Source organism: Emys orbicularis, chromosome 1, assembly GCF_028017835.1.
Source record: "Emys orbicularis isolate rEmyOrb1 chromosome 1, rEmyOrb1.hap1, whole genome shotgun sequence".
Lineage (NCBI taxonomy): Eukaryota > Metazoa > Chordata > Testudines > Emydidae > Emys > Emys orbicularis.
In genome coordinates this window covers 241,422,780-241,448,504 of record NC_088683.1, presented here as the reverse complement: position 1 = coordinate 241,448,504, position 25,725 = coordinate 241,422,780, and the positions used below count along the sequence as shown (strand labels likewise).

The window sequence follows — 25,725 nt, the reverse complement described above, 5'->3', positions numbered from 1 at the left end:
TTCATACAGCTAGCCAACTGTGTAATCCTAAATCAACAAAAAGAGAATCCATTTGCTCAAAAAAGGCACTTGATTTTAAAGCTTTTCATACAGTTAACCTTCGATATATTTTCTTTACAGAGCAGGGTGGGCACTGTCACCTTCTTTATCACACCAGCAAAACGGGAATGTCCCACAGCACGGCTGTAGCCAGGGCTTCCACATAACGTTGTACAACGAGAGCTGTTGTGGGACTGGAGTCAGTGTCTGTCGATGCTCCTGAACAGCTCTTTCTATTCTGCTTATTACTGTGTCAAACAGGGGCTCAGTGGCAGATGATAGAGGTTTGGCCTCGGAACAGTCTCTGGAGAGATCAAAGAGTAAAGGAGGGTTATGATGGGTTACACCTTCCCCAAAACATGGGCAAATTCTTCTTCCATAACATGCTCCTGCACCCTCAGGCTGGAATATTGGAGTCACATAATGAGCCTTCCACAGTGCACCACCTGGTAGGAGAGAAACCAGATGTAAGATGATACAGATAGACATAAAATGTCATTAGAAGTGTGAAAGATCTTTCAGCACTGAACATATTTTCAGAACTTAACAAGTAAAGTTTTTAATTTGTAACACAAGGTGCCAAGTTTTGCCTTCATACTGCTGGATGGGGTAGTCAGACTTTGGGTCCATCCAAACAGGATTAACCCAATACTACCCCTCCCAGAGCAACTGAGCAGGGAGAACCTTGGTTCTGCACCCAATATTCTAGTCAGCATACTTGTGCCCGTAGCGTGTATATCAAAATATACATGCAGGACAACAGCAAATTATTACTGCTCTATGGGTACCTGCACTGTTCCTACCTGGCACAACTACATACTGTCTCCTATCCCAGGCTTGTTGCAAAGCCATCATTGTTTTTGGAAGAACCGTTATACTCACTGTCCTTTTGGTGCCACCGTACTGCATGTAAATACATGCCACAGTAGTGAAACAGGAACTCATGCTCTGAGTGCTGAATGGACCCCTGCAGTAAAGGCATCAGGTTCCGGCCATCGATCACCCTAATGTTGATGGAGAGAATGGCAGTCACCAAACTGCATTGAGCTGCAGGATAACAAGTTCTGTACTCGACTGCCATTGCAATTGAAAACACTTGCAATTGAAAGCACAATTGAAAACTTACTTTTGGAACAAGGAACATTTATGAGAACGGGGTGAATCTCAAACATGTAAAAGATTTATATGAACTATATGCAGCTTAGGGATCTGAAAAAGTAGGCTGGAAATCACATGATAAACATCCAATATTGAGATCTAACATTAGGATCGTTTTCAAAAAAGATTCCATATTGGAAATTTAAAGGACTGAATATGTTTTACAATTTCTGTACCTGTCCTGGGGCACTATCCCTCCAGCCAGGTGAGCCACCGTAGGGTAAATGTCCATAAGACTTGTAGGTTCATTGATAACTGTGTCTGCAGGTAACACTCCCGGCCATCTAAATATCCCTGGCACACGGATCCCTCCTTCCCAGCCTCCCATAGCTTTTCCACCTATTTTTAAATAACAAGGCAATAGAAGATATTTTAGAAACATGAAGTGTAAATTTAGTTGTTTCAATCCCATGAAAATGGATTTTCTTCAGCTGCCCCCTCAGTAGCTTACCCATCTACTGATTCCCCTTTGTTTTACAGACAAGAGAATTGCCACACTGGACCATAGGATGGATCACATTTTACTACGTAGATGGTCACATTGATGCCTCCCTTCCCATTTACAATTCAATGGATCACCTTCCATTCACAATCATGTAACACCCTGTTAAAACTATAGCAACTGTTTAATATTGTAAGAGTATTTAATGTGTTTTAGCAGTTTTTAATGCAATTTAGCATGTGACCAGCCAGTTCTTCATGAAGCGCCAGTTTGAGGACTTCTGAATTAAAGCATTCCATCTAATCACGTAGTTGCCTATGTACTAGTGTATCTCCTGGAATTCTTTTTGGAACATTTTAATAACATAGGAAAATAGATGCAGCTTTATCAATTCCTTTCACAATACACCTCTATCCCGATATAACGCTGTCCTCGGGAGCCAAAAAAATCTTACCGCATTATAAGTGAAACCGCATTGTATTGATCTTGCTTTGATCTGCCGGAGTGCGCAGACCACCCCCCACCCCACCCCACCCCACTCCCCAGAGCTCTGCTTTACCACGTTATATCCGAATTCGTGTTATATCGGGTCGCATTATATCGGGGTAGAGGTGTATTAAAATCCTCTTATACCCCTAGTATTTTGAGCAGTCTAACTTTGATTAATTACTTGAGTAGTGTAGCCTGATTTAGGGTGTGTTAATAATATTAATTTAATTTATCATTTATCATTTATTTTAATTAATTAGTCAATATCAATAATAGTTAATAATTAATATTAATAGTATGGGTTTTAGGCTCGCCAATCTGTTTGATCAGAAGATAAAAGTTCTTGTCCCAAATCAGGCTCCACAGAATTTATAAAGGACCCTCGGGGGTCTGACAGGAAGCTCACACTGACACAGATATAGCCTTAAAGACTTTTTATTAAAATCAATAATAGTAAGTAAATGGTGAAATACTCAGAGTTACAAAGTTACAATTGCATTACTGCTATTCGAAAGATACATATGATAATATAGTATTATATGCAACAAAGCTTTGGTTAATATACTCACACCCTTCCTTGATAACCTGGTGGTAAGAGACACAGGACCAGCCTTGCAGTTCAGGTTTCTCAATTCTTGAGTGAGGGATGCAGTGCTTAGAAAAATCTAATGCTAAGAGCTATCAAAACTAAATTACTTGACTAACTTAAACTTAAAATCAAAACCTAATAAACAAACTAAGAATAAAACTTAGGGAAACCAAGCTTAGCCTAGTTTCTTTGAAACTTAAAGTTTAAGAAGAACAAGTACAGCCTACTAATATTAGCACTCATCGTAGATAGATAGAATAGATAGAGACAGTGGAGGAAGTAAGTCAGAATAATAGAGAGGAGTGCTCTAGCGAGGAGGGTCACCTCTTTTATAGGCACAAGTGCCGGAAATCCTTCCTCCTATGCCCAAATTTCATTCCTCAACCACAAAATGTTAGGGTACGCTTACTCCATAGGCTAGTATGTTTGTGCATATTGATGACATGTACATACGCACATAAGTTCCCTTGTGGTACCTGCTAAGTCTGTGGGTACAACATTGAAAACCCCCCATGCCATTCTCCATTGTCTATTGGTCTAGATAAAAGGTAATAGACATAGGCATGGGTACTTATCTATTTAGGTAACAAGGTATAGGTCAACTTTACTTTTCTGGGTAAAAGGTCTTAATATAGATGTGCAAACTTTGCCTTAGTTTAACATACAGGATATGGCCTGTAGGTCTCTTGCATTACAGCCAAACTTACTTTAATATAAATCTATAAACCTATTACAATAAACCAAATACTTAAACTATAAGAAAAGATATATATATGCAAGCAAGCAGGTTAATCCTATAGGCTACAGTAGTGGAGTGATCAGCCAGTGAGGTACCAAGACCAGGCAGGTGCAGAGGGCAGTGGAGAGGTGGAGCAGTGGTTCCAGCAGCAGCGAGTAGAGAAGCCTAATAGGTGCTGCTAGAGGAGAAGTCCCTCCCCCACTTTGTGCTGGATGATTCAACTATATTAGCCAATACATATATGCTAGGCATAGTATACACCACATGAATAGATATTATGTGCATGGTATTAATGTAACTCACATGGGTGTTGGGAAGTTATGTTACCTGAATGTATTATGCTCGTCTCACAATTCTGCCCACCCACGGCAATTGTCCCACAGCACTTTGCAAACCTGAAGTCAGCTTTGGCATTAGAAAATAGAAACTTGCCAAAGCAAAGATGCATGACTACTTTGTACCAAGTACAGTTAGAGAGTACTTTCATGGCTCATCAGCACTTGGAATCTTGAATTTAAAATGAGATATGGGAAAGTATAGGGAGGTACCAAAGCCAAAGCTGGCACAAACTGGTGGGTTAAACTTAAATTGACTGTTTAATAATTTGTTCCAGTATCTTTCCAGCTATTGACATTAGGTTGACTGGTCTATAATTGCCTGGGCTCTCTTTGTTCCCCTTTTAATATTTAAAGATATTTCAGAAATCAAAGAATCTTTCTTTGATCTCAAGGTTATGCTGGGGATTTATGACTCCAGAAATTCTAAAGGAAGCATTTTCCCTGAGGCTCCCTCATTATTAGCTGTTAATTTGAGTAGAGTGTTTAGCAGCAGCTCTGTTCTAGAATAGCTTGATGGCCCTGGTGTGAGACCTATGACCATCACAAGAAGCCTGGTGGTGACAACTTCCAAATATTCCTGCTACCCCTCCTATACCTCTTAGGTTAGTAAGAAGTCTTTTGATTTGCTTCATCTTTTCAACCCAGTCTAAATGAAAGTACCCCTGATTTAAGGGGGTAGAAATTCTAAGTATTATTTGTCAGTGGCCCTATTTAAAAAAAAATTAGGGAAAAGATAGAGTCACATGCCAATTTGCAGTACCACATACGTGTATTACTAGAATGATCAGTGTTTTATTTTCTACCCAGAAGACACATTTTAAAAGGTAAAAAGGCTCTCCAGTTTAGGTTCGCAAGAGAGAGTGGAGGGGAGTTTAAAGACTAGTGCATGGCTAAGAAAGTCTGGCGTATGAGAGCTCTTCTTAGACAGAGGCCATTCAATAGAAAAAGTCAAAGGAAAACAGTCTATGAATGTACAGCCAGGAAGAATTTCTGTTCCTTTTAACAAAATAAGTGACCAGGTCACAGAAGAAAAACCTGTTGGACTATATTCTATTTTGGAAGTTGGTGGCAATGGGTTATGACAAGATTAAAGTTAATATTGAAGCCCATATCCCCAAACCTTTGTTCTTTTCCAGAATGGCTTCCAATCTCCAGGTAAGTTACAATTTTGATAAACCAACAATATCATAACAAAGCTCCTAGGGAGGATGTTATCGCAACACAGGTTTATAAGGACAGTATAAATTTGTGGGCCCCGACCCCTGTGTTAGTAGATTATTTACTAATATAAATAATACAGAAATTTCTCCTCTCCATGTTGGTCCATCAGTTATATTGTTCTTCTTTACAAAAAAGGTGAAAGCAATGAGCCTGCGAATTACCAACCAATTAGCCTTTTACATGTGATTTTTAAACTATACTAGAGATCTCCTGTGGATATTAAAGGTTTAGGTAGAAAGTTGTAATTTATTTGCTGAGAAACAAGCTGGTTTCAGAAATGGCTGCTCTATCATTGAAAACTATTTTACCCTGTCATGGGGTGCACTCACCACTAGTGGCGTCTCCTGCTGGCCATCCTGGGGATTAGCTTTGGCCAGCCATTGTGCCCTCCCTGGAAGTGTCTCTCCCATTGTTCTCTCACCCCGTAGACCCCTCTTATTTCAGGAACCTCAGCTTCCTTTTCATGACTGAACCCTCCAGCCGAGTCACCATATGTGTTTCCCCCTTCCAGGGCTGGAAAGTCTCTCTTCACAAACAGGCTCAAGCAGTACCCCACCAGTGCCACTTCATCAGCAGCTGGTAGGGGGACCTGGACGTTCCCTCTATTCCAGGTCCCTGCTAAGGGGCCCTCTCACTAGCAGGCAAGGTTTGACCTATTCCAAACCTTGCTGCTTTTCCCCTGAACTTTGCCTACCTCTTTGGCTCTCCCCCTTCTCTGGGCTTGCCAAGCTACACTCTCTCCTCCCACGGAGTAACTGTAGGCTTCTTGCCTCCAGCCCCAGACATACGTCTCTTCTCCCAGGGAGTGACTGGAGACTCCTTCCTTCCAGCCCCTTCTGTTGCTAGCTTCCTGGCATATATAGCCCCTGCCTCTTCCTGCCCAGCTGAGCCTCTTCTAATTAAATCCCTGCTCCCTGTATCCTTCTCCAGGTGCAGCCTGGGCAGTTAATTGTGGGGTGGACACCCCGTCACATACCCTTATTCATTTAATTCATAAATATTGCTCCCCCCCAAAGGGGGGGGGGATTTTTTTGTGGTCCTTGTTGACCTGAAATTGGCTTTTGACTCCATTGATAGAGGTCATCTCTAGGATAAACTTGTGAGCGCTGTCATAGCTCTTCGGCTACACTCTCCCCTGAGAGACCTTTATAGCCAAATGGTGGCCAAAGGTAGGAGATGGCAACGAGGTGAGCTGACTGACCCTATCTACATCACAAAGGGAGCCCACCAGAGCTGTTTATTGGCCCCTTTCCTAGTTCATGTTTACACTAATGAAGTTGTGGTGATTTTAGAAGTGGTATAGTGTTTCCCTCCCTGAGGTTTGCACCAATTTACATTGGCCTTTCTTTATGCAGATGCCATGATTTTGCTGCCTCATATACTTCCGGGCTTAATGCGAATGTTAAAGGATTTTAGCTCTTTTTGCCAGCAGGAGTACCTGACCACAAAAGGGAGCTCCAAATCAAACAAATTTGACCCAGAAAACTAAAGTAATTTCCTTTGGCCACAGACCGAAGCTTCTTAAATGGATAGAGGGCTATTATATTGAATAGGATCATTGAAACCTTTTTGGGTATTTGTTTTACATATAATGGCTAATGGGATAAATCTATAGAAGAGGTAAAGAAGAAAGCCTTAAGTTCTATGCAACTGGTGCTTTCTTTTACATGGGTCCACAGGGATAATTTAATCATTCTGGCTTTTAGAGTTTTCAGGGATAAAGTCCATGCCCAAATATTATATGGTGTGGACATTTGGAGCTGGAAAACCTTTAATGTGTTAGAGGTTGTGCAAAAAAAGTTTTAAGGAGAGTGCTCCGTTTCCCAAATTATCAACCATCTGCTTTACATATGGAGATTGTACAATTTCAACTAGGGCGTGGTGCCTTTGCATTAATTATTGGCTATGTGTTCAGCATATGAATCTACAGTGTCTTCCAAGGCTATGTCTGGAGGAACAGCTTAACAAGACACATACCCTAAAGTTCCCCTGGCTTTTGCAAGTCCGTTGTTCTCTCCATTCCTTGGGCTTCTCAGAACTTGACCTGGCTAGGACTGCAGGCAAGGGTGTGAAATCTTTACTTAATTTTAGAGCAGGAAATATTTGCAGACAACAGGATGTCAGTTGTCCACCCAACAAATATGTCTCCTTGACTTTCTCATTTAAAGAATATTCATAGTTGAAAGAAATATTTGGGTATTTAGAATAATAAGTTAAGGAGAGCCTTTACAGCTCTCTGGTCTCAAACCATGCAATCAGCCTATTTGGAAGGGAGGTACACTGATATTGAGAGACATAGTTGTCTTTGCCAAGCAGGTCTGGCCAGGTCAAAGATTTACTATGCTGTCTACTTTCTTGTCACCTGGAAATAAATGGTTAGCCCCATTCCTTGCTCAGATGCTTTTTACCACACCAGCTCAAATACCAGATTACTTTTTATGGCGAGAAAATGTCTAGATTATATGGGCTGGTCAGAAGAAAAAGAAAGTAGATGAGACCTAGATCTTTAATCTTTATGACCTAGAACTTTAATACTTGTTATGTTATTTCTGTATATTGTTTCAGGGGTATCTATATGATTTTAAAGGTGTAACTGATTTGGGGAGAAGGGTTAATCTTGTGTTTTCAATTTTTGAATTTTTAAAATTTGTATCTGTTTTACTGAGCGCTGTTGATTTTACAATACGCCTTCATTTGCTATGCATTATGGCCTATTGCTAAAATGCTATTTTAATAAATATGATTTGATTACTTACTTGCTCCTATGGTACCATTAAATACTCTGTTAATTATATCAGGAAGACAATTTGCATTTTTAAGGAATTCACTCTGGGTAACAATCCTCACCTTTGTATATTCCATTCCAACCACCTAATTGGGCTTTTCCTTCTTGAGCTTCCAAAAACCCACCATGGTCAGAGGCAAAGTATGTGAGTGTGGTATTTTTCAAACCTTTCTTATCAATAGCATCCAGGACCCTGCCTGTAAATAAAAATAGTGATAAGAATGTACCAAGAAACAAAAGTAGAGCTAGGACTAGTAAAACAAATTTTGGCTTCAGTCCTACAAATATGCACACATTTAACTTTAAGGATGTGAGTAGACTCAAGTGGACTACTTGCACAGATAAAGATAAGCATGTACTGAAGTGTTTGTGAGATCTGAACCTTTGCTTGTGATTTCATTGACAATTTTTAAATGCAAAGGAAAAGTATAATGTACCATTAACCCATTATTATTATTATTAGTAGTAGTAGTATTGTGGTAGTGCCTATGAATCCTAGTCATGGGTCAGGACTCTGTTGTGGTAGGTGCAGGACAAACACAGAGCAAAAAGATGGTCCCTGTCTTGGAGACCTTACAATTCGAGGGCACATCTACACAAACACTGACTGTGTGGCTAGCAGAGGTGTAAATCTACAGCTCTCCAGTATGCCATGCATTATCTATCTGTGTGGACCCTGCTGCTATGCACTGAACATTCCCTAGGCTGCACTGACATATTGCAGTTTGAATCAAGAGTATGTCAATAGACAGTCCATAGCCAGCATGGGTCAGATTGCCAGATGCACTAGGCAATGGTTAGTGCATAGCAGCCGGATCAGCACAGACAACTAGGGTGACCAGATGTCCCGATTTTATAGGGGTCTTTTTCTTATATAGGCTCCTATTACCCCCCACCCCGTCCCGATTTTTCACACTTGCTGTCTGGTCACTCTACAGACAACTGCCCTGTGGAGAGCTGTACATTTACACACCCCATCTTACCGCACAGTAATGGTTTGTGTAGATGAGCCCTCAGCAGCAGACTACCTCAGTGAGTAATCAGAAACAATGACTCTCCTTTATGAATGTTGTGAGCATTTTAATTGTGTGTTAGGTTGTTAGAGCAAGTATCATTTGTTAAATCGACTTACCCACCATCCAGTCCATCTCCTCTACATTATCTCCATATAAGCCATGCCTGCTCTTCCCAAGAAACAACTCCGTGGTGATGAGGGGTGTGTGGACATGTAGAAAGGAAACAAAGAGGAGGAACGGCCCATGCTTGTTTCTTTAAAAGAATTAATCTGTCATTTCCTTGCAAAGAAGTACCTTACTTTATACACATACTTTGCTTTTTTAAAATTGAAGTCACAACTCTTTTGTGAAGGTAATCTGTGATATTAATATGTGCTTATGTTCTAGTAACTAGATGCTTATGGGGTTAGTTTCTGTGAAATCATAGAATCATAGACTGAAAAGGACCTTGAGAGGTCATCTAGTCCAGTCCCCTGCAATCATGGCAGGACTTAGTATTATCTAGACCATTCCAGACAGGTGTTTGTCTAACCTGCTCTTAAAAATCTCCAATGATGGAGATTCCACAACCTCCCTAGGCAATTTATTCCAATGCTTAACCACCCTGACAGTTAGGAAGTTTTTCCTGATGTCCAACCTAAACTGCTCTTGCTTCAATTTAAGCCCCTTGCTTCTTGTCCTATCCTCAGACGTTAGGAAGAACAATTTCTCTCCCTCCTCCTTGTAACAACCTTTTATGTACTTGAAAACTGTTATCATGTCTCCCCTCTGTCTTTTTCCAGACTAAACAAACCCAATTTTTTCAATCTTCCCTTACAAGTCATGTTTTCTAGACCTTTAATCATTTTTGTTGTTCTTTTCTGGACTTTCTCAATTTGTCCACATCTTTCCTGACATGTAGTGCCCAGAACAGGGCACAATACTCCAGTTGAGGCCTAATCAGCGCAGAGTAGAGTGGAAGAATGACTTCTCGTGTCTTGTCTACAACACTCCTGATAATGCATCCCAGAATTATGTTTGCTTTTTTTTGCAAGTGTTACACTGTTCACTCATATTTAGCTTGTGATCCACTTTAATCCCTACATCCCTTTCCACAGTACTCCCTTCCTAGGCAGTCATTTCCCATTTTGTATGTGTGCAACTGGTTGTTCCTTCCTAAATGGAGTACTTTGCATTTGTCCTTATTGAATTTCATCCTATTTACTTCAGACAATGTCCAGATCATTTTGAATTTTAATCCTATCCTCCAAGAGACTTGCAACCCCACCCAGCTTGATATCATCCGCAAACTTTATAAGTGTACTCTCTATGCCATTATCTAAATCATTGATGAAGATATTGAACAGAACCAGACCCAGAACTGATCCCTGCCGGGATCCCACTCGTTATGCACTTCCAGCATGACTGTGAACCACTGATAACTACTCTCTGGGAAAGGTCTTCCAAACAGTTATGCACCCACCTTATGGTAGCTCCAGATAGGTTGTATTTCCCTAGTTTGTTTATGAGAAAGTCATGCGAGACAGTATCAAAAGCCTTACTAAAGTCAAGATATACCACGTCTGCCACTTCGCCCCATCCACAAGGCTTTTTACCTTGCCAAGAAAGCTAGCAGGTTAGTTTGACATGATTTGTTCTTGACAAATCTGTGCTGACTGTTACTTATCACATTATTATCTTCTTGATGTTTTGCTTTATTATTTGCTCCATTATCTTTCTGGGTACAGAAATTAAACCCAGTGATTACAAAATTACATTAATTTTTGAATATTTAAAATATTTCCCTTTGTCTTCTATTCACAAGTAGAGAGGTTCCATTTTGGAGGCCAGATTCTTTGCTGGTGTAAATCAGCTGAAGTCCAGAGAGTTAGGCCAATTTATACCAGGTGAGAACCTGGCCCTAGTTTGCTGCCTGACTATTTTAGGACCCCAGTTCATTGCTGGGACAGAGAGAAAAGGAGGAACGTAATGAAGCACCAATATAGATCAGTAGCTGAGGTGAGCTACAATCATTTAAAATAGTCTGGTCTCATGAGGACAAAAAGCAATTTTATAAACAGAGCCTGGAAATTTTCTGTCCAAAAGTTGAAAATTTTGAAAAGTTAAGAGTTCCTGAGAACAGTAAATTATAAGGAAAACCTTCAGGCAGCCTTAACTTCAAAGGAAAATGTTGGCACAAGAACAAATGGATAAAAACTGGCTATGAATAAATTCAGGCTGGAAATTAGAAGAAGGTTTCTAACTATTAGAAGAGTAAAGTTTTGAGCCAGCCTCCCAGTTGAAGTTGAAGAAGCAATAACCTAATCAGTTTTAAGAAAGAGATGGACACATTTATGAATAGGATTGCATGACTGGGTAGCCTGTGGTGGTGGTGGACTGGCCTTGACAGCCCGGAGGTCCCTTTTAATCTGTGTCTTATGTTCCTAAAATCTCATGCCTCAGGGCTTCAACTGCTTACCAGTAAGGGTCAGGGAGGGAATCCTCCCCGCCCCCACCCCAGTGTGTGTGTATATTTTGTCTCCTTCCTCTGAAACCTCAGAGATAGCCCTGACTAGAGATGGGACACTGAATGCGGTGGACAGGTGCTTTGAGATGGTACTGAGAATATTTTTATTTCAGGTGCTTGGCTGAGGACTCTTGCTCATGGATCTCACTGATCGCCATATGTTGGGTCAGGAAGGATTTTTCCCTCAGGTCAGACTGGCAAACCTTGGGAGTTTTCACCTTCCTCTGAAGCAAGGGGCACAGGTCACTTGCTAGAATAATCTTGGTATACCTCATTAAATCAATTCCCTGCCATTGCAGGAACCTCAGGAATTGGTGCACCTCACTCACTCCTGTTCTGTGCCTGTGCCACACAAAAGTTTTGTCTTCCAAGGACCGTGATACTTTGATCTAACATTGGTTGTTAGTTTGGTATGGGGGTGGTGGTTAGTGGCCTATGATATGCAGGAGGTCAGACAAGGTGATTTGGTGGTGCTCTCTGGCCTTAAACTCTATGTCTATGACTTTAACTTTTGGAGTCAAGGTAATAATTATATATAGAGGGCTTTACATTTGAAAGCATTATTTAAAAATTAACTAATCGATCAATCAATTAGATAATTAAACAATGTAGTAAGATATTCAAGAACTAAAACAAATATGGTCAAAATGAAATGTATTTTACCTTTCAATAAAAGAAATGGCCTCCCTCAGTATAAGGGATGTCGTTCTCTCTACCACCATTGGCTGTTCAGTAATTTCATGGTTTCTCATCATAATGCAGTCCCAATATCTTATGAATCCATAACTCGAGAACCAGGATGCAAAGAACAAAAAACCAAACCAAGCAAAGCAGGTGATTATTTTCCAGGTGACTGAGACCAAGCCAGTAAGTCTTGCTATTGCAAGTGTGAGTACAGCAAGGCCAATTGTCTGAGTGTAAAGCCAGAATTTGGTTCTCAAGACTCTGTCCTTCTCTGGAGGTTGTGTTATTTGACAGTCATTCATTAGACTAAACGGCATGCCATAAAAATAATCAAACCCATGATTTAAAGGGTGATGACAGTAGTCGTTGCGGGATTCACAGTTCACACCTTGATGCCACTTCCCTGAAAATATATATATATATATTTTAAATGTAAAGTTACAATACAATACAATCATTTAAAATATTCTGCTCTCATGAGGACAAAAAGCAAAAAACTACCTCATTAATAAAATTACTTTTTCCTTCTATAATGAGACCCTAATTATGTAATCTGCTCCAAGAGGCTGAGTCTTTACATCCTCACAAGTCCCTCTGAAACCATTGGGGTTGCTGTTCAGGTACACAGTCCCTCTTGCCTGGATCGGTTTAGGCCCTATTCATAGGCCCTAAAATAGGATCCAGTAATCGAGAACAGCCAGGATTTAAAGGGTAAGGCAGAAAATATCTGGCATTCTTGGACTTCTACCAGCTATGAAAAAGGGGAAAGAAGTCCTTTTGTTACACAGGCTGAAACAACATTATTCTCTTGCCTCTGTACCCTCCAGAAAGCCAACATAATGAATGAGGGCAGTAAGTAGGATATTGTTCTGGAAAACTTAGAACAGTGTAGCAGTAGATCTCTGTAGAAAGTCAGATAATGTGTGGGTTACAAAGTGATAGGGTGTGATCTGGATATAAATATGGAGCCAATTATAAAGTGAAATAGGCTCAAGACCCCTTATACCAGTGAAAATGACATCTTTTCTGGCTATCTGCCAAACAAGCCATGAGATGTTGGGAGATATCAGTGTAAACCCTATATTGGATGTAAATAGCTTTAGTGATGAGGATATATACAGTGAACGGACATAAAGAAATACTAGTTTATGGTACCTGTCCAAGCTCTAGATAACCTTTCCAACTCAAATAATAAAGCCATCATGAAACAAAACAACAGCCACTCCTCCCCCGTAATATATAATCATTACTCAGAGAAAAAGGCCACACCACAATCCAGCTCAGTCCTCCCGCAAGGGCCCACTCAAACAGATGGTCTTTGCAGCATACTCAGAAGATCACTAAATTCAAGATGGTTTGAACCAAGGTATGGGGGCTGTGAATTCCAAAACCAAGGGGCCAGCCGCTCCCTTTCATCTATATTAAGGGAGCTCCTCAGGTGTCACTGCTGATCACCAGTGTGATACAGGGGGAAGTTCTAGTCCATCAGGTAGGCCATTTCAATGTCATGGATCAAAAATAATACCTTGAATTCCACTTTGGAATCAAGGCACAACCAGCCCCAGCTATGGAGCACAAGAGTCATGCACTTAGAGCAAGAATTCTGCTAAACAAGTGGCCCACTGAATTACTAGTGGCACACTAACTTCAGACTGCAATTGGATTTAAAAGTTTAGCTGCATGCAGAGAGCACTGTAGTATTCTAATCCTGAGCTGACACGAGCAAGGATCACAACCAAAAGGTCTATATCTGAGAAAAAAGGATGCAGCCTCCTTGCAAGATGCAGATATGAAATGATGAATAGGTGGGTGAACACTCTGATCAGGAAGTCTGAATTGCCCTCAGCCAAATACTCAAGTAGGGTGACCAGACCAGATGTCCCGATTTTATAGGGACAGTCCTGATTTTTGGCTCTTTTTCTTATATAGGATCCTATTACCCCCCTCCACCCTCTGTCCCAATTTTTCACACTTGCTGTCTGGTCACGCTATACTCAAATTATTTCCCAATCCATCATGATCAATTCCACTTTTTGATGAAAATATAGGCATACTGTCTGTAAATACAAACACAGATATAATGGGACTGAATTCAGAAGTGTTGAATGCTCAAATCTTTAGCTGAAGTTAATGGTAGCTGTGGGTTCACAGATTCTCTTTTAAAAAAACCAAACAAACAGGCCCATAGAGAATAAACATATAAATAAGAGAAATACGTTTTTGGCAGACATGCAGTAAGCAACGTTGTCAAAGCCAACTCATCAAAAGCTTATAACAAAAATATTGCCCTCAAATCACATTGCTGATCATTTAATAGCTGTTCTTGCTCTGCAGTTAAATCCATTTCAATTTTAAAGAGAGACAAAATATGCAGCCCTTAGACAATTAGAAAATACAAAGTTGTGATACACATCTTAAAAGAAATTGTGAGTTAATTTAGTGCCCAGCTAAATGTAACATGGGCAGGAACTGTGCAAGATGCCTTACTTAATGGTCGTGCACTTCAATCCTGCTATTTATTGTCAATGCTGCTTATGACCCCAGACTGTTCAACAAAGACTGGCAGTCTTGCTCAATTATATGATGCTTTTGATGCCTATGTTGGGACTCAAACTTAGGCACCCCTCGGCAAAAAGTGAACACACTCTGCCATCTAAATCCTCAGAATGAAATGCCATGGGCTCCCTAAGGGATAATGTCTATGGTGAAGTACAGGAAACTGTACATGGTTTATGTCAGTGATTCAATACTGAAGCCAAGCGGAAGCACTTGGCAGCGTCAAATGTGATGTTTATGAAAATTCTGAAACAACTACAGCATTTTTCCTCATACATCACAAGGAAAATGAAGATTCAACACAGCACAACTTAAATAATAATAATAAAAATAATGTTTTCCTGTTTTCTAATGCCTTAAGGGCTACATTTTCAATATCTTCTGCTAATTTTTGTGTCTGATTTTGAATGTACACAAATCAACTTGTGCATGCACATTAGATAGCAGATTTTTAATTTGTGTGTGTAAATGCTGTTTTGTATATGTAGGCCAAAGTTTTTGGCTGCCCAGACTTAGGTATCCATATTAGGTAGGGTTGAGTCCTCTGGAAATTCAGTCTTAAAAATTCTCAGTTTATGCTTTTTCAGACCTGGCCCTTATGGTGGGGGAGGTTAGATGAACCATTTGAGGGAATACCATTTCAGGTCATGACTAAAAAAATGAATAGTTGTTTTAGCAAGTTGCCTTATGAAAATTGAGTGGCACAATTAGACAGGTACAAATGAAACTGACATCTTTATTAATCCTGTAAAAGGATGTTTTATTTGGGCTGTATTGAAATCTTGTTCAAGTACAATGTAGTATACAGGGCCGGCTCTAACTTTTTTGCCGCCCCAGGCAAAAAAGAAGAGCGCCGCCCTGCCGTAACACCCCCCCAGCGCCGCGCCGCCCAAACCCCTGGAGCGCCGGGCCGCTCAAACCCCCGCCCCCTGAGCGCCGCGCCGCCGAACCCCCCCAGCGCCCCCGAGCACCTCGCCGGGCTGCCCCCCCAGCACCTCGCCGGGCCGCCCAAATGCCCCCCCGCCCCCGAGCACCTCGCCGGGCCGCCACCCCGAGCGCCTCGCCGGGCCGGCCAAACCCCCGCCCTCCCCCGGAGCGCCGCCCAAACCCCCTGAGCACCTCGCCGGGCCACCCAAACCCTCGCCCCCTGAGCTCCGCGCCGCCCAAACCCCCGCCCACCCCCTGAGCGCCGCGCCGGCCAAACCCCTGCCCCGAGTGCCTCGCCGGGCCGGCCAAACCCCCGGAGCGCCAGGCTGCCCAACCCCCGCCCCGAGCGCCTCGCCGGGCCTCCCAAACCCCTGCACCCCGAGCGCCGCGCCGGGCCTCCCAAACCCCCCGAGCGCCTCGCCTTACCTCGCCGGGCCGGCCAAACCCCCGGAGCGCCGGGCCGCGCCCCCCAGAGTGCCGTGCAGGGCTGGGCCGGGCCACCCAAACCCCCGCACCCTGAGCGCCGCGCCGGGCTGCCCAAGCACCGCCCCGCCCCCCCAGCGCCACCCCGCCCTACCCCACCCAAACCCCCGGAGCGCCGCGCCGCCAAAGCCCCCGCCGAAAAAACCAAAAAAAACCCCTCGAGCACCACCCCGCCAAACAAAAAAAAAAGCACCAGGAGTGCCCCCTGCCACCCTAACATTGGCCGCCCCTTCTAAGTTGCCGCCCCAAGCACGTGCTTGGTCGGCTGGTGCCTGGAGCCGGCCCTGGTAGTATACTGTAACTTTTGAATAACCTTAACTCGTGGTACTGCTATACATGAAGGGCCAAATCCTCAGATGGTGTAAATTGGCTTAGTTCCATTGCTTTCAATTGGAGCGGTGTCAACTTATACCAGCTGTGCTTCTGGCCCAAAGTGTCTAAAACCTAAAGGTACAGGCTCAAAATGTAACTCATTTGTACATGTTAATATAATATTATTGGGAATCACTAGATAGCACTATTCCTGGTACAGTAATCTTGCAAGGTCTATTTAAATGAATGCAGAGGCAGTTAGATCTTGGACAAGTGCTTGTGGTTGGGTGTGATACAGTTCTCTTTCAAAGGTGAGCGTATCATCAGTATCATTTATTCTTTCCAGCTGAATGTCTTTCTGACTGGAATAGTTTCTTTGGTGCAGAACTAGTGCCTACAGGATGTACCTGGTGCCAGATCATGCCAAGGTCCCAGGCCTCACTGAACACTGACAAATGCACAGCTGGAAACCAGTCTCACTCACCTGTGTGTTAGTGTTGTTAAAATAGATATTAGAGTTACAAGAATGTGTTTAGACTTTATGGAATGCTTGTAGGATGCTGCATGCATTAATTCTACCTATAGTATCTGTATCCCATGTTCTAAGGCAGGGATTGGCAACCTTTGGCACGCGGCCCATCAGGGAAATCTGTAACAGGCCAAGGGATGTGCTGGCCGCCGCTTCCCGCAGTCCCCATTGGCCTGGAACGGCGAACCGCGGCCAGTGGGAGCTGCGATCGGCCGAACCTGCGGACGCTGCAGATAAACAAACCGTCCTGGCCTGCCAGCGGATTTCCCTGATGGGCTGCATGCCAAAGGTTGCTGATCCCTGTTCTAAGGTAATGTTTAAATGTTTGCTAAAACTGTAAATCCCTCCACAGTCAGGGAAGAAGCATTACCAAGTGTGAAATGCCAGTTTACCACAAAAGGTGTTATCTCCTCCCCAGCAAAAGAAGGTCTACTGTCAGACATGCCATTGTGGACAAAAGACTTTGTTGATTGCTTCCCTGCCCCTCTGAAGAGGGTATGTGCACAAGCCCTCCTCCCATCACAGCTTGAACCCTCGGGGAAGGGAATAAAAATGCCTGTTAAGGCATTTTCTTTATGCTACCTGGATTCTGGGAGGCAAAGATTCCTAAACATAAGCAAGAGATCCCCAAGCTGCTTGCCTTGGGTTCGCCCTAAAGGACATAAAACCTCACTTATTATAGAAGCTTCTTTTATCTTTTGAAACTTGACTAACTCATTTGTGGGTGTATGTTTACCTGCTTTAACCGCATAAATAACTCTCCTATTTCTTTTTCTTAGTTGTTAAACCTTTAGTTAGTTTGTTTATTACAAGATTGGCTACACATGTTATCTTTGATTTGAGATCGGGGTAAGTGACTGGTTCTTCAGGACTGGGAATAACCTGAATACCGATGTGGTTTTTGGTGCAAAGGGCCATCTATTACAAAGGCAGGCTTGCTTGGGTGTCAAGATAGATTGGAGTACTCAAAGGGGGACTGTCTGTGACTCCATGTTAAGGCTGTTATAATGCTTTAGGAGGTCACATTTGATACTTAGTTGGTGAAATCTAATTATAGAACATACAGTCAGTTTGGATTTTGTGCCCTGTTCCTGATCAGTCTGCCCTGAGGTTGCACTCACGCTTGTGAGCCACTCCAGACAGTTTGACACTGACACAAGGGAACAAAGACATATTATATGATATGATGTCATAAACATTAAAACTGAGAATTGATCAGTCCCCTCACAATGAAGTATTTCAGTGCTAAGTGGTCAGCTAATACTTTTTACCCAACCAATATTGAGTCTACATACCTATTAGTCCTGTGGTATAACCTTGCTGCTGTAGTATCTTGGCAAAAGTGGTTTCATTTGGAGGGAGCCCTCCTGAGGCCCCAGCCCACTGAATAACACGATAGTAATTAGTGGCACCCATACCTATAATACACAATTTTTAAAAGTACTAAACACAGCAATGAGGGTGCTTTAGTCAAAAGCAAATTTTGTTTTTATAATAGCTCGCTAGAGCTCTCTCGTCTGCACAGTCAAAACTTGCTAGACTCAATAATCAACCTTTTGTATCTTTCCATTGTCTCTCTCCTCCTTGCCTCCAATAACTGAATAATTAGCCGGCCACTAGAAAACATACTTACATTCTTGGATCCAGATCCTCAGCTGATGTAAATCAGCATAGCTTCACCGACTTTAATAGTGTGGTGCTGATTTACACCAGCTAAGAATCTAGCCTATGCTGTCTGGTTAAGTCCCAGTGAAAATAAATTAGTCTCTGGGTGAGAATGGGGAGATGTAAATCTCTTGCTTTTATATTACCAATTTCTCATTTGAACCTCACACAGATGTGTGTGATGTTTTCCTTCTACCTTTTAATCATTATTTGCAGCAGGACTTGGAAAACATAGAAAAAACATCTTTTTACAGATTTTAGAAACCAGAGTTGTGGATCTGAGTGAATGTTTGATGGTGGGAAAAAGAGGAAAGCTGTAAACACATAGGGCATGGAGATGGTCAAACATAAGTCAAATGTCAAGTTTCTGGAAGACTGAAATGGGTCACTAATATAAGGGCTATTATATATTACAATATCATCCAGACTTTACGGGTTCTGCACTGAGATATAGGAACACATACTAGACTGTAGATATGTGTGCACAATTCCCACTGATCTCAATGGGAGGTTAAGGGTGGAAGTGGGGCAGCATATTAACTTCAAACTCTCTGGGATACACACTGCAATAATTTGCTATAGTGCAATGACTAGGGAATTGCAATCTAGAAGCTTGCATAACTATTTGTCTTTCATCCCTGGAACTTGTATCATCAGGAGAGAAAATAATGCTTCTGTCAAATTGATTACTATTGTGTGGTTAGGGTGAACTATAACACAGTTACAGAATTATAAGTTACTGACATTTGTCTTGCATGTCAGTCATTCCTCTTTTTTGACCAGAGGGAATGAAACTAGTCTGAGTATATTGCCTACATGCACTTACTTGCCATTACATTACTATCACAGGTATTTCTGTTTAGGATTTAGGACTAAAGTAAACTGGGTTTAAGAAACCTTTTGCCATTTGAGCACGGTGCTATAAATTGTTAATGTTTTGCTATAAAGTTATTAAATCTCACTATTGGCATCACTGTTACAGAGCAGCATTATTCCATGATCGTTTGTGCCACAAAATATACTAGTTTGAGGGGAAGCTGCTGCCAGGAATGACTGTTTATTTTCTACCCCACTGACTTTCATATGGGCCAGCCACATCTGTTAAATATCTATGGATCTTCAAAAGTGCATTGCCCATGTGGAGAGGCTTCTGGTGGCAATTCAGTGGGGGACATCATGGCTACTGCTCCCATCTGTTTGCACCTCCTAGCCTCCTTTCACGATAGCTACATCAGTGCTCTTTTATGTGCTGTGCAGAGGCAGGGATGAATGGATCCATGTTGCAATAATTATAACATAAAATAAGCAAATATTCCCAGCTGCTGGTGATGGGACACTAGACGAGGAGGGCTCTGAATTACTATAGAAAATTCTGTCTCAGGTGTCTGGCTGTTGGGTCTTGCCAAAATGCTCAGGGTCTAACTGATATTTGGGGTTGGGAAGGAATTTTCTCCTGGATCAGATTAGCAGAGACCCTGGTGGGTTTTCGCCTTCCTCTGCAACATGAGGCACAGGTCACTTGCAGGTTTAAACTGGAGTAAATGGTGGATTCTCTGTAACTTGAAGTCTTTAAATCATGATTTGAGGATTTCAGTAACTCAGCCAGAGGTTAGGGGTCTATTACAGGAGCGGGTGGGCAAGGTTCTGTGGTCTGCAATGTGCAGGAGGTCAGACTAGATGATCATAATGGTCCCTTTGGCCTAAATGTTTAAAAGCTAAGATCTCTTGCTAAGATGGCACTGTACCATGAAACAGGTCCAAACCTGATCTGATGGGGTATCTGCCAGTCAGGAAAGCTGCTCTGCTTGGGGTGCAAAGTGGAGCCGCAGCAATGTGCTGAGTAAGCTTCACTCCTTCCTTTGCCAGACGGTCAATATTAGGGGTCCTAAAAACAAAACCAACACAACCAAATTTCATTACAGTGGTCTGTCAGCTAATAGTGATTAGCAATGTTGTGTACTGTATTTTTTCTTTTTTTTTAAAAAATAGAAAACCTAATAAGCATTTCCTGAGCTCTCTACTAAAGTTAGCCGTTGGCTATTTCCTCTGCCATAATTAGGATAATGGATTTTTTATTTCTCTCTCTCTTAGTCTGGTCATTACAATTGTTTGGACATTTTTAAAGTGAATAATTCCCAAGCTTAGACCCCATCCCTACAAGCAGTTCCACACAGTGTATCCTCATGCTGTGGAGGCCACTGGGGCTCTCTGGCTGCAGGGGCCCATCCCTGTGCGGCTACTCACAGGAACACAGCCTTACTCAGGAATTGACAGAAGCCTGCTGGTTAATGGAAATAGCAGGTGACAATGTAATACATGGTGAGAGGCTGAAGGTTATGTGGATTTTTTTTCAAAAAATAATTATGTTGTCCTACTCTTATGGTAGAAAGACACCTGGCACTATCATACCATCACTGTTTATGCAGAACTCATCACAAAAGGCAGATTGTCCTCACTCATGCAAAATTCTCATTGAAGTCAATGCGAGTTTTGCCCAAGCGAGGACTTCAGGATTGGTTCTCTGCTTACACAACCACATATAAAGCCTACAGAAATGGGATGAAAAAAAATCAACACATCGCTGTATATCAAAATTGCCTTCCATTTTGTTAACATTAATTAACTCCTTAAACATTCTCAACTGAAGTAGGCTGCCTTTAGGAGCATAAGGAACATTTATTTCTCCTTTTCTTTATTTTATTTTCACGTTTAATTATTTTTTTTATCTGAGAGTCAGAAAAAAAAATCGCCTAAACTTATACAAATGCAACCAGGACTTGTTTTTTAGAGGGGCTGCTCACCAACCACCCCCAGTGACTTCTGTTGGTGGTGATGGCTGCTTAGCATTTCTAAAAATCAGGCCCAAAAGAACACAAAAGAATTGTTATTGATAAATAACTGACAATAAACATAGCCATTGCTAACAGAGTATGTCATTGTGAGTCTTTTATAGCGCTGGAAGAGAAATGGTCCAGTTAGTACCTTTAACCTACTGCTGGTGACACCAGCAGGGAATCCCGTCCTTCTGCCAGCAAGCGTCTCAGCAGAGGAGGAATTGGACAGACTATGACATTCTTACAATAAAAAATAAATTAAAAACTTTGATTACTATGCTTAAATCCTTTACCTTATAGTATCATTTCCATAGCAGCCTACATCTCCAATACCAAGATCATCGGCCAGTATCAGTACAATGTTGGGCTTGTAACTGACTGAAGCATGTGATCCAGGTGGCCTTAGGAACAGACATAAAACTAGCAGGATGGTCAGAGAGGTCCTGAAAAGGTTAAAAAAAAAAAAAAAAAGGGCCTAATCAATATAATTTGGCTATTTTTATTTTTAAATACATCCAGTAGGAAATGGCAGGTTAAATCAGATAATTCTAACCCCGGAAGGAACAAAGTGTGAAAAGTTTTATGAAGAACTGACAACACAAATTAAAAAAAAATACATTGTATTATATAGGAGCTTTCAGTGAAATTCAAACTGAAAAATGACCCCCTGTTACCTATTCCAACCTACAAAGCAACTCACTTATTCCCATCACTTTCTATTTACTGCTTGAATAGTGTGAACCAACAGAGATTTCCACTGTCTTCAACACCTAGGATTAGATAAAGACAGCCAATCTGGTTCCGTTTGTCAACAAGAGAGCAATAATTTTGTTCCTTCATTTCTTTCATAGCCATGTAATGAATATCTCCAAGGAAGAAGACAGCAGGAACATACTATAGGAAGCAATAAAAGTTTAGCAGGGCTAGTCTGTGAGCAAGCCACATATCTATTATTAGCTGGGGATTTCTGTGAGAAATAAGCACAAATATTAACATAGCCAAAATGCCCCTTTGTTTCCAAATTGGTGTTATGGCATTGTCATGCAAGTTTTGCATTCTGGGCAAACAAACAGTTCTATAAATCTTTAGCTAGAAGTAAATAAGTGAGGGGAAGACTACAGATCTGATTAAGTATAAATTTGTCCCTCTATATGAATATATAATGTGCCACTATGCTGAAAAAATTAAAACATTTTGTATTTCAATCAGCTTTATGGATGTCAAACAGAGTTTCTATGGGTTCCTGAACCTGCTACAGTTTACAAGTTTAAAGTTCTTAATATTTGGCCAAGAAAAATAATTGTTAAGTGTTGATCCAACATTCCATATTACAAAGAATTAAAGTTGTGGATGATACATTTTTAATGGACTAACCTAAAATACACGGGACAAGTTTTCAATTATCACCCTCGTATCATAAGGACAATTCAAGAGCTAACTAATCAAAACGTTGCTAATTATTATGGTTATTTTTCTATTTAGTCTAATAAAATTTTCCTGCAACGTTTACCCACCTTTTCCTCATGAATATTTAAATTACTGAACTACTATAATAATTTGTCTGATTTTACTTTGCACAATAACCATGACATTTTGCCTTACTTCTTTCTATTCCAGAGTTAACAATGTGTCTAGTATTACTGAATGATAACAAATGCTGCATTGAAAAGAATGACTGGACAGTAATACCTACACCACCAATATGCACATTACAAAAATGTATTACAAGATGACACAGTATCCTTCTTGTACATATCATGATAAATGACTTAACTAAATTATATAGATTTTACAGATTACCTGCTTGTAAGGATCCATGCTAGATCAATTCAAAACTCCAGGAAAGCCCGCCTTAGCACAGAAATGACAAGGTCTACATTAGACCAGCTTATATCCAGATATAGAGATGAGTGTGAATATTACTTTAGTTTGGGGTGTTTGAATTTGGAGTTTCATTAAAGTCCCATAAGTCAAGTCGCAAAATTCAAATCTTTCAGAATAAGGATTTGGATATGGAGTTTCATTAAAATCCAGTGTCTGTCTTACACACAATCACATACTACATACTGAAGACACACATCAATTAAATAGGTTAGAAAGTGTCAGGATGTCTAGTGCCCATTAACTTTATCATGAAAGAACAGGCTATACCTCCTACATACTTCACTCCCATCTTCTGTTTATCTGAAATGTACTGAAAAGTATTGCATCAATCCCTGAAGCAACGCTGGAGTCTGGCTATCTGCCTTCATTACACATACAGACTGAAGTTCAAAGCTCCTACAGCTTATGCAAAATGTCGAAAATACTTATGGAATGAGGAAATAACTTGTGTGTACTGGCTGACTGGGATTTGGAAAGATATTTCACAGAACATGAAAGGATTTTAATTCAAGAAACACATGTAACTCTTCAAATGACAAAGATCTAAATAAGGAAGAAAACATTAAAAGATCAGCCAGCTACTACTTTCTGCAGCAACTACTTCTTGGCCATAGCTTAACACATGGATAAATTATAGGCCTTCACTTGGTAGTTAAGAAGTGACAAAGAGAGGAAAACTATTTTACCTTGGCATATTGAAACCCATAGCTCTGCTTGTCACATAACTCCAAAAAGTTTTGTGCAGTATTGTATTGTAAATCATTTTACCCATCTAATTTGGAAGATGAATCCCAGTCAATCAAATCCCCTTTAGCATTACCAATGAAGAAGCTTCTGCTAGGGTAATACTTTTACTCCACAGAAGGTCTGTGGGACAACAAGATATCTAGTGGATGAAATTCTGCACTAAGTCTTTAAGGGTATGTCTACGCTTTGAGCTGTAGGTGTGATTCCCAGCTAGAGGAGACAAACCTGTGCTAGCTCTGATGGAGACAGCACGCGAAAAAATAGAATGTAGCGGCTGTCATGAGAGTGGCTATCTGCCCAAAGTGTGTGCCCATCAGAGACTTAGGCAGGTATTCGGGGCACCTGGCCCCTTCCACTACTCGCACTGCTATGGCTACATTCTATTTTAATGCACCAGCTACATCAGAGCTAGTGTGGGTATGTCTCCTCAAGCTGGGAATCTCAACTCCAGCTCGAAGTGTAGACATACCTTTAGAGGCACAGCACAAAACTCACAGCCCAGGGAGAGGTAGGGGCCCTGTAGGCCTCTCTAAGTTACAGCAGTCTCCCAGGGCTGCCCGCTGGACCACTACATTGTCCAGAATGTCCACAGTGTTGTGCACTCTGGCCCACTTCTTCCACTATGCAAGGGGATCCTCAAAGGGCAGACTCACAGCTGTAATTGACAGTGCTTCTGTGGGAGCAAGCTCCAATAGGTAGAATCGGGGCATCAGTTTCCCCAACTGTAAAATGGGAATAATGATACTTATATGTCCTTTGTAAAGTGCTTTGAGAGCCACTGATAAAAAGCCCTATGTAAGAGCTAGGTATTATTATTTAGGGCTCCTTTATGCCAATCTAGCTCTTTTACCCACCATAGAGGGGCTGGAGTGTCTTTACAATAAACAAATGGTTTTTCCTAGAATTCTCAAAATCATGCAGAGAACAAGTGCAACCAATGTATTGACCTTAAACAGGTGTAACAGAGGGAAATCCAGTCCCATAATTTTAACTGCTTTTTTGATGGTTTCTAAACTTCCCAGAAAAATTGAACTTGAGACATTTACACATGACATGTACATTTAAGTGGAATCGGTTTCTTTTTGGGATTTTTTGGGTTTTTGGGGGGTTTTGGGGGCAGCTTCTGCCATTGGTAATTTGAAAAGATTAAGAAGAAACAGGATAAAAATACCACCACACCAACAAGTCACATTATTGTTATATTTTATTATATTTTTATATTCACACTACTTTTATATTTATGATGCTGATGTAGACTTTATTCTGTCACTATTCAACTCTAATGAGCTTTTACTCATAAATAGGAAGAAACAGTTATTTGTTCTAGTGATTTTTTTTTTCTTACAGGTAGCCTGTCAGGTGCCACATGATTTCCACCATGACAACAGAGGTTGGTATTTCAGGATTCTGTAAAATAAAACAAACCACATTAAAATTAAAAAATGGAATCATGTAAATGATTAAAGAGCCTGATCCAAACCCCACTGAAATCAATGGTAGTGCTTATTCACTTCAGTGAGCTTTGGATCAGGCCCAGAATGAAAAAAGCAATGACAACAAAAAGGAATAGACCTTTAAGAACAGGTCATGATACACTGATATTATTTAATTACTTCCAGTAACACCCACAGTGTTCTAGTTGCCTTCTAAACAGAGAAGATGGCATGATCCATGCTCTGAGAAGCTGGTACCCTAAGAAAAGACAAATAGACAAGTAGAACGAGAGGAAAGTGAAGGGAGAAACAAATTATATTATCCTAGTATATGGGCCTTATTCAGGGC

At 41.2% G+C, this 25,725-nt stretch overlaps 1 protein-coding gene across 2 annotated transcripts; it reads right to left on the bottom strand.

The window, feature by feature from the left end:
* Positions 1–114: 114 nt before the first annotated feature.
* On the bottom strand, positions 115–25,323 carry LOC135887705 (arylsulfatase D-like). Of its 2 annotated transcripts, none has more exons than XM_065415441.1 (10): positions 25,289–25,323; positions 21,606–21,755; positions 20,242–20,363; positions 18,109–18,231; positions 11,986–12,409; positions 8,929–9,069; positions 7,863–7,993; positions 1,374–1,536; positions 922–1,043; positions 115–485 (listed from the first exon to the last, which is right to left on the bottom strand). In XM_065415441.1, exons 1-10 carry the CDS (start codon positions 25,321–25,323, stop codon positions 115–117), a joined length of 1,782 nt encoding a protein of 593 aa, XP_065271513.1. The 2 variants fall into 2 exon arrangements, with proteins under 2 accessions (XP_065271513.1, XP_065271509.1); XM_065415437.1 differs by having other exon boundaries at positions 7,863–7,997; positions 8,933–9,069.
* Positions 25,324–25,725: the final 402 nt, after the last annotated feature.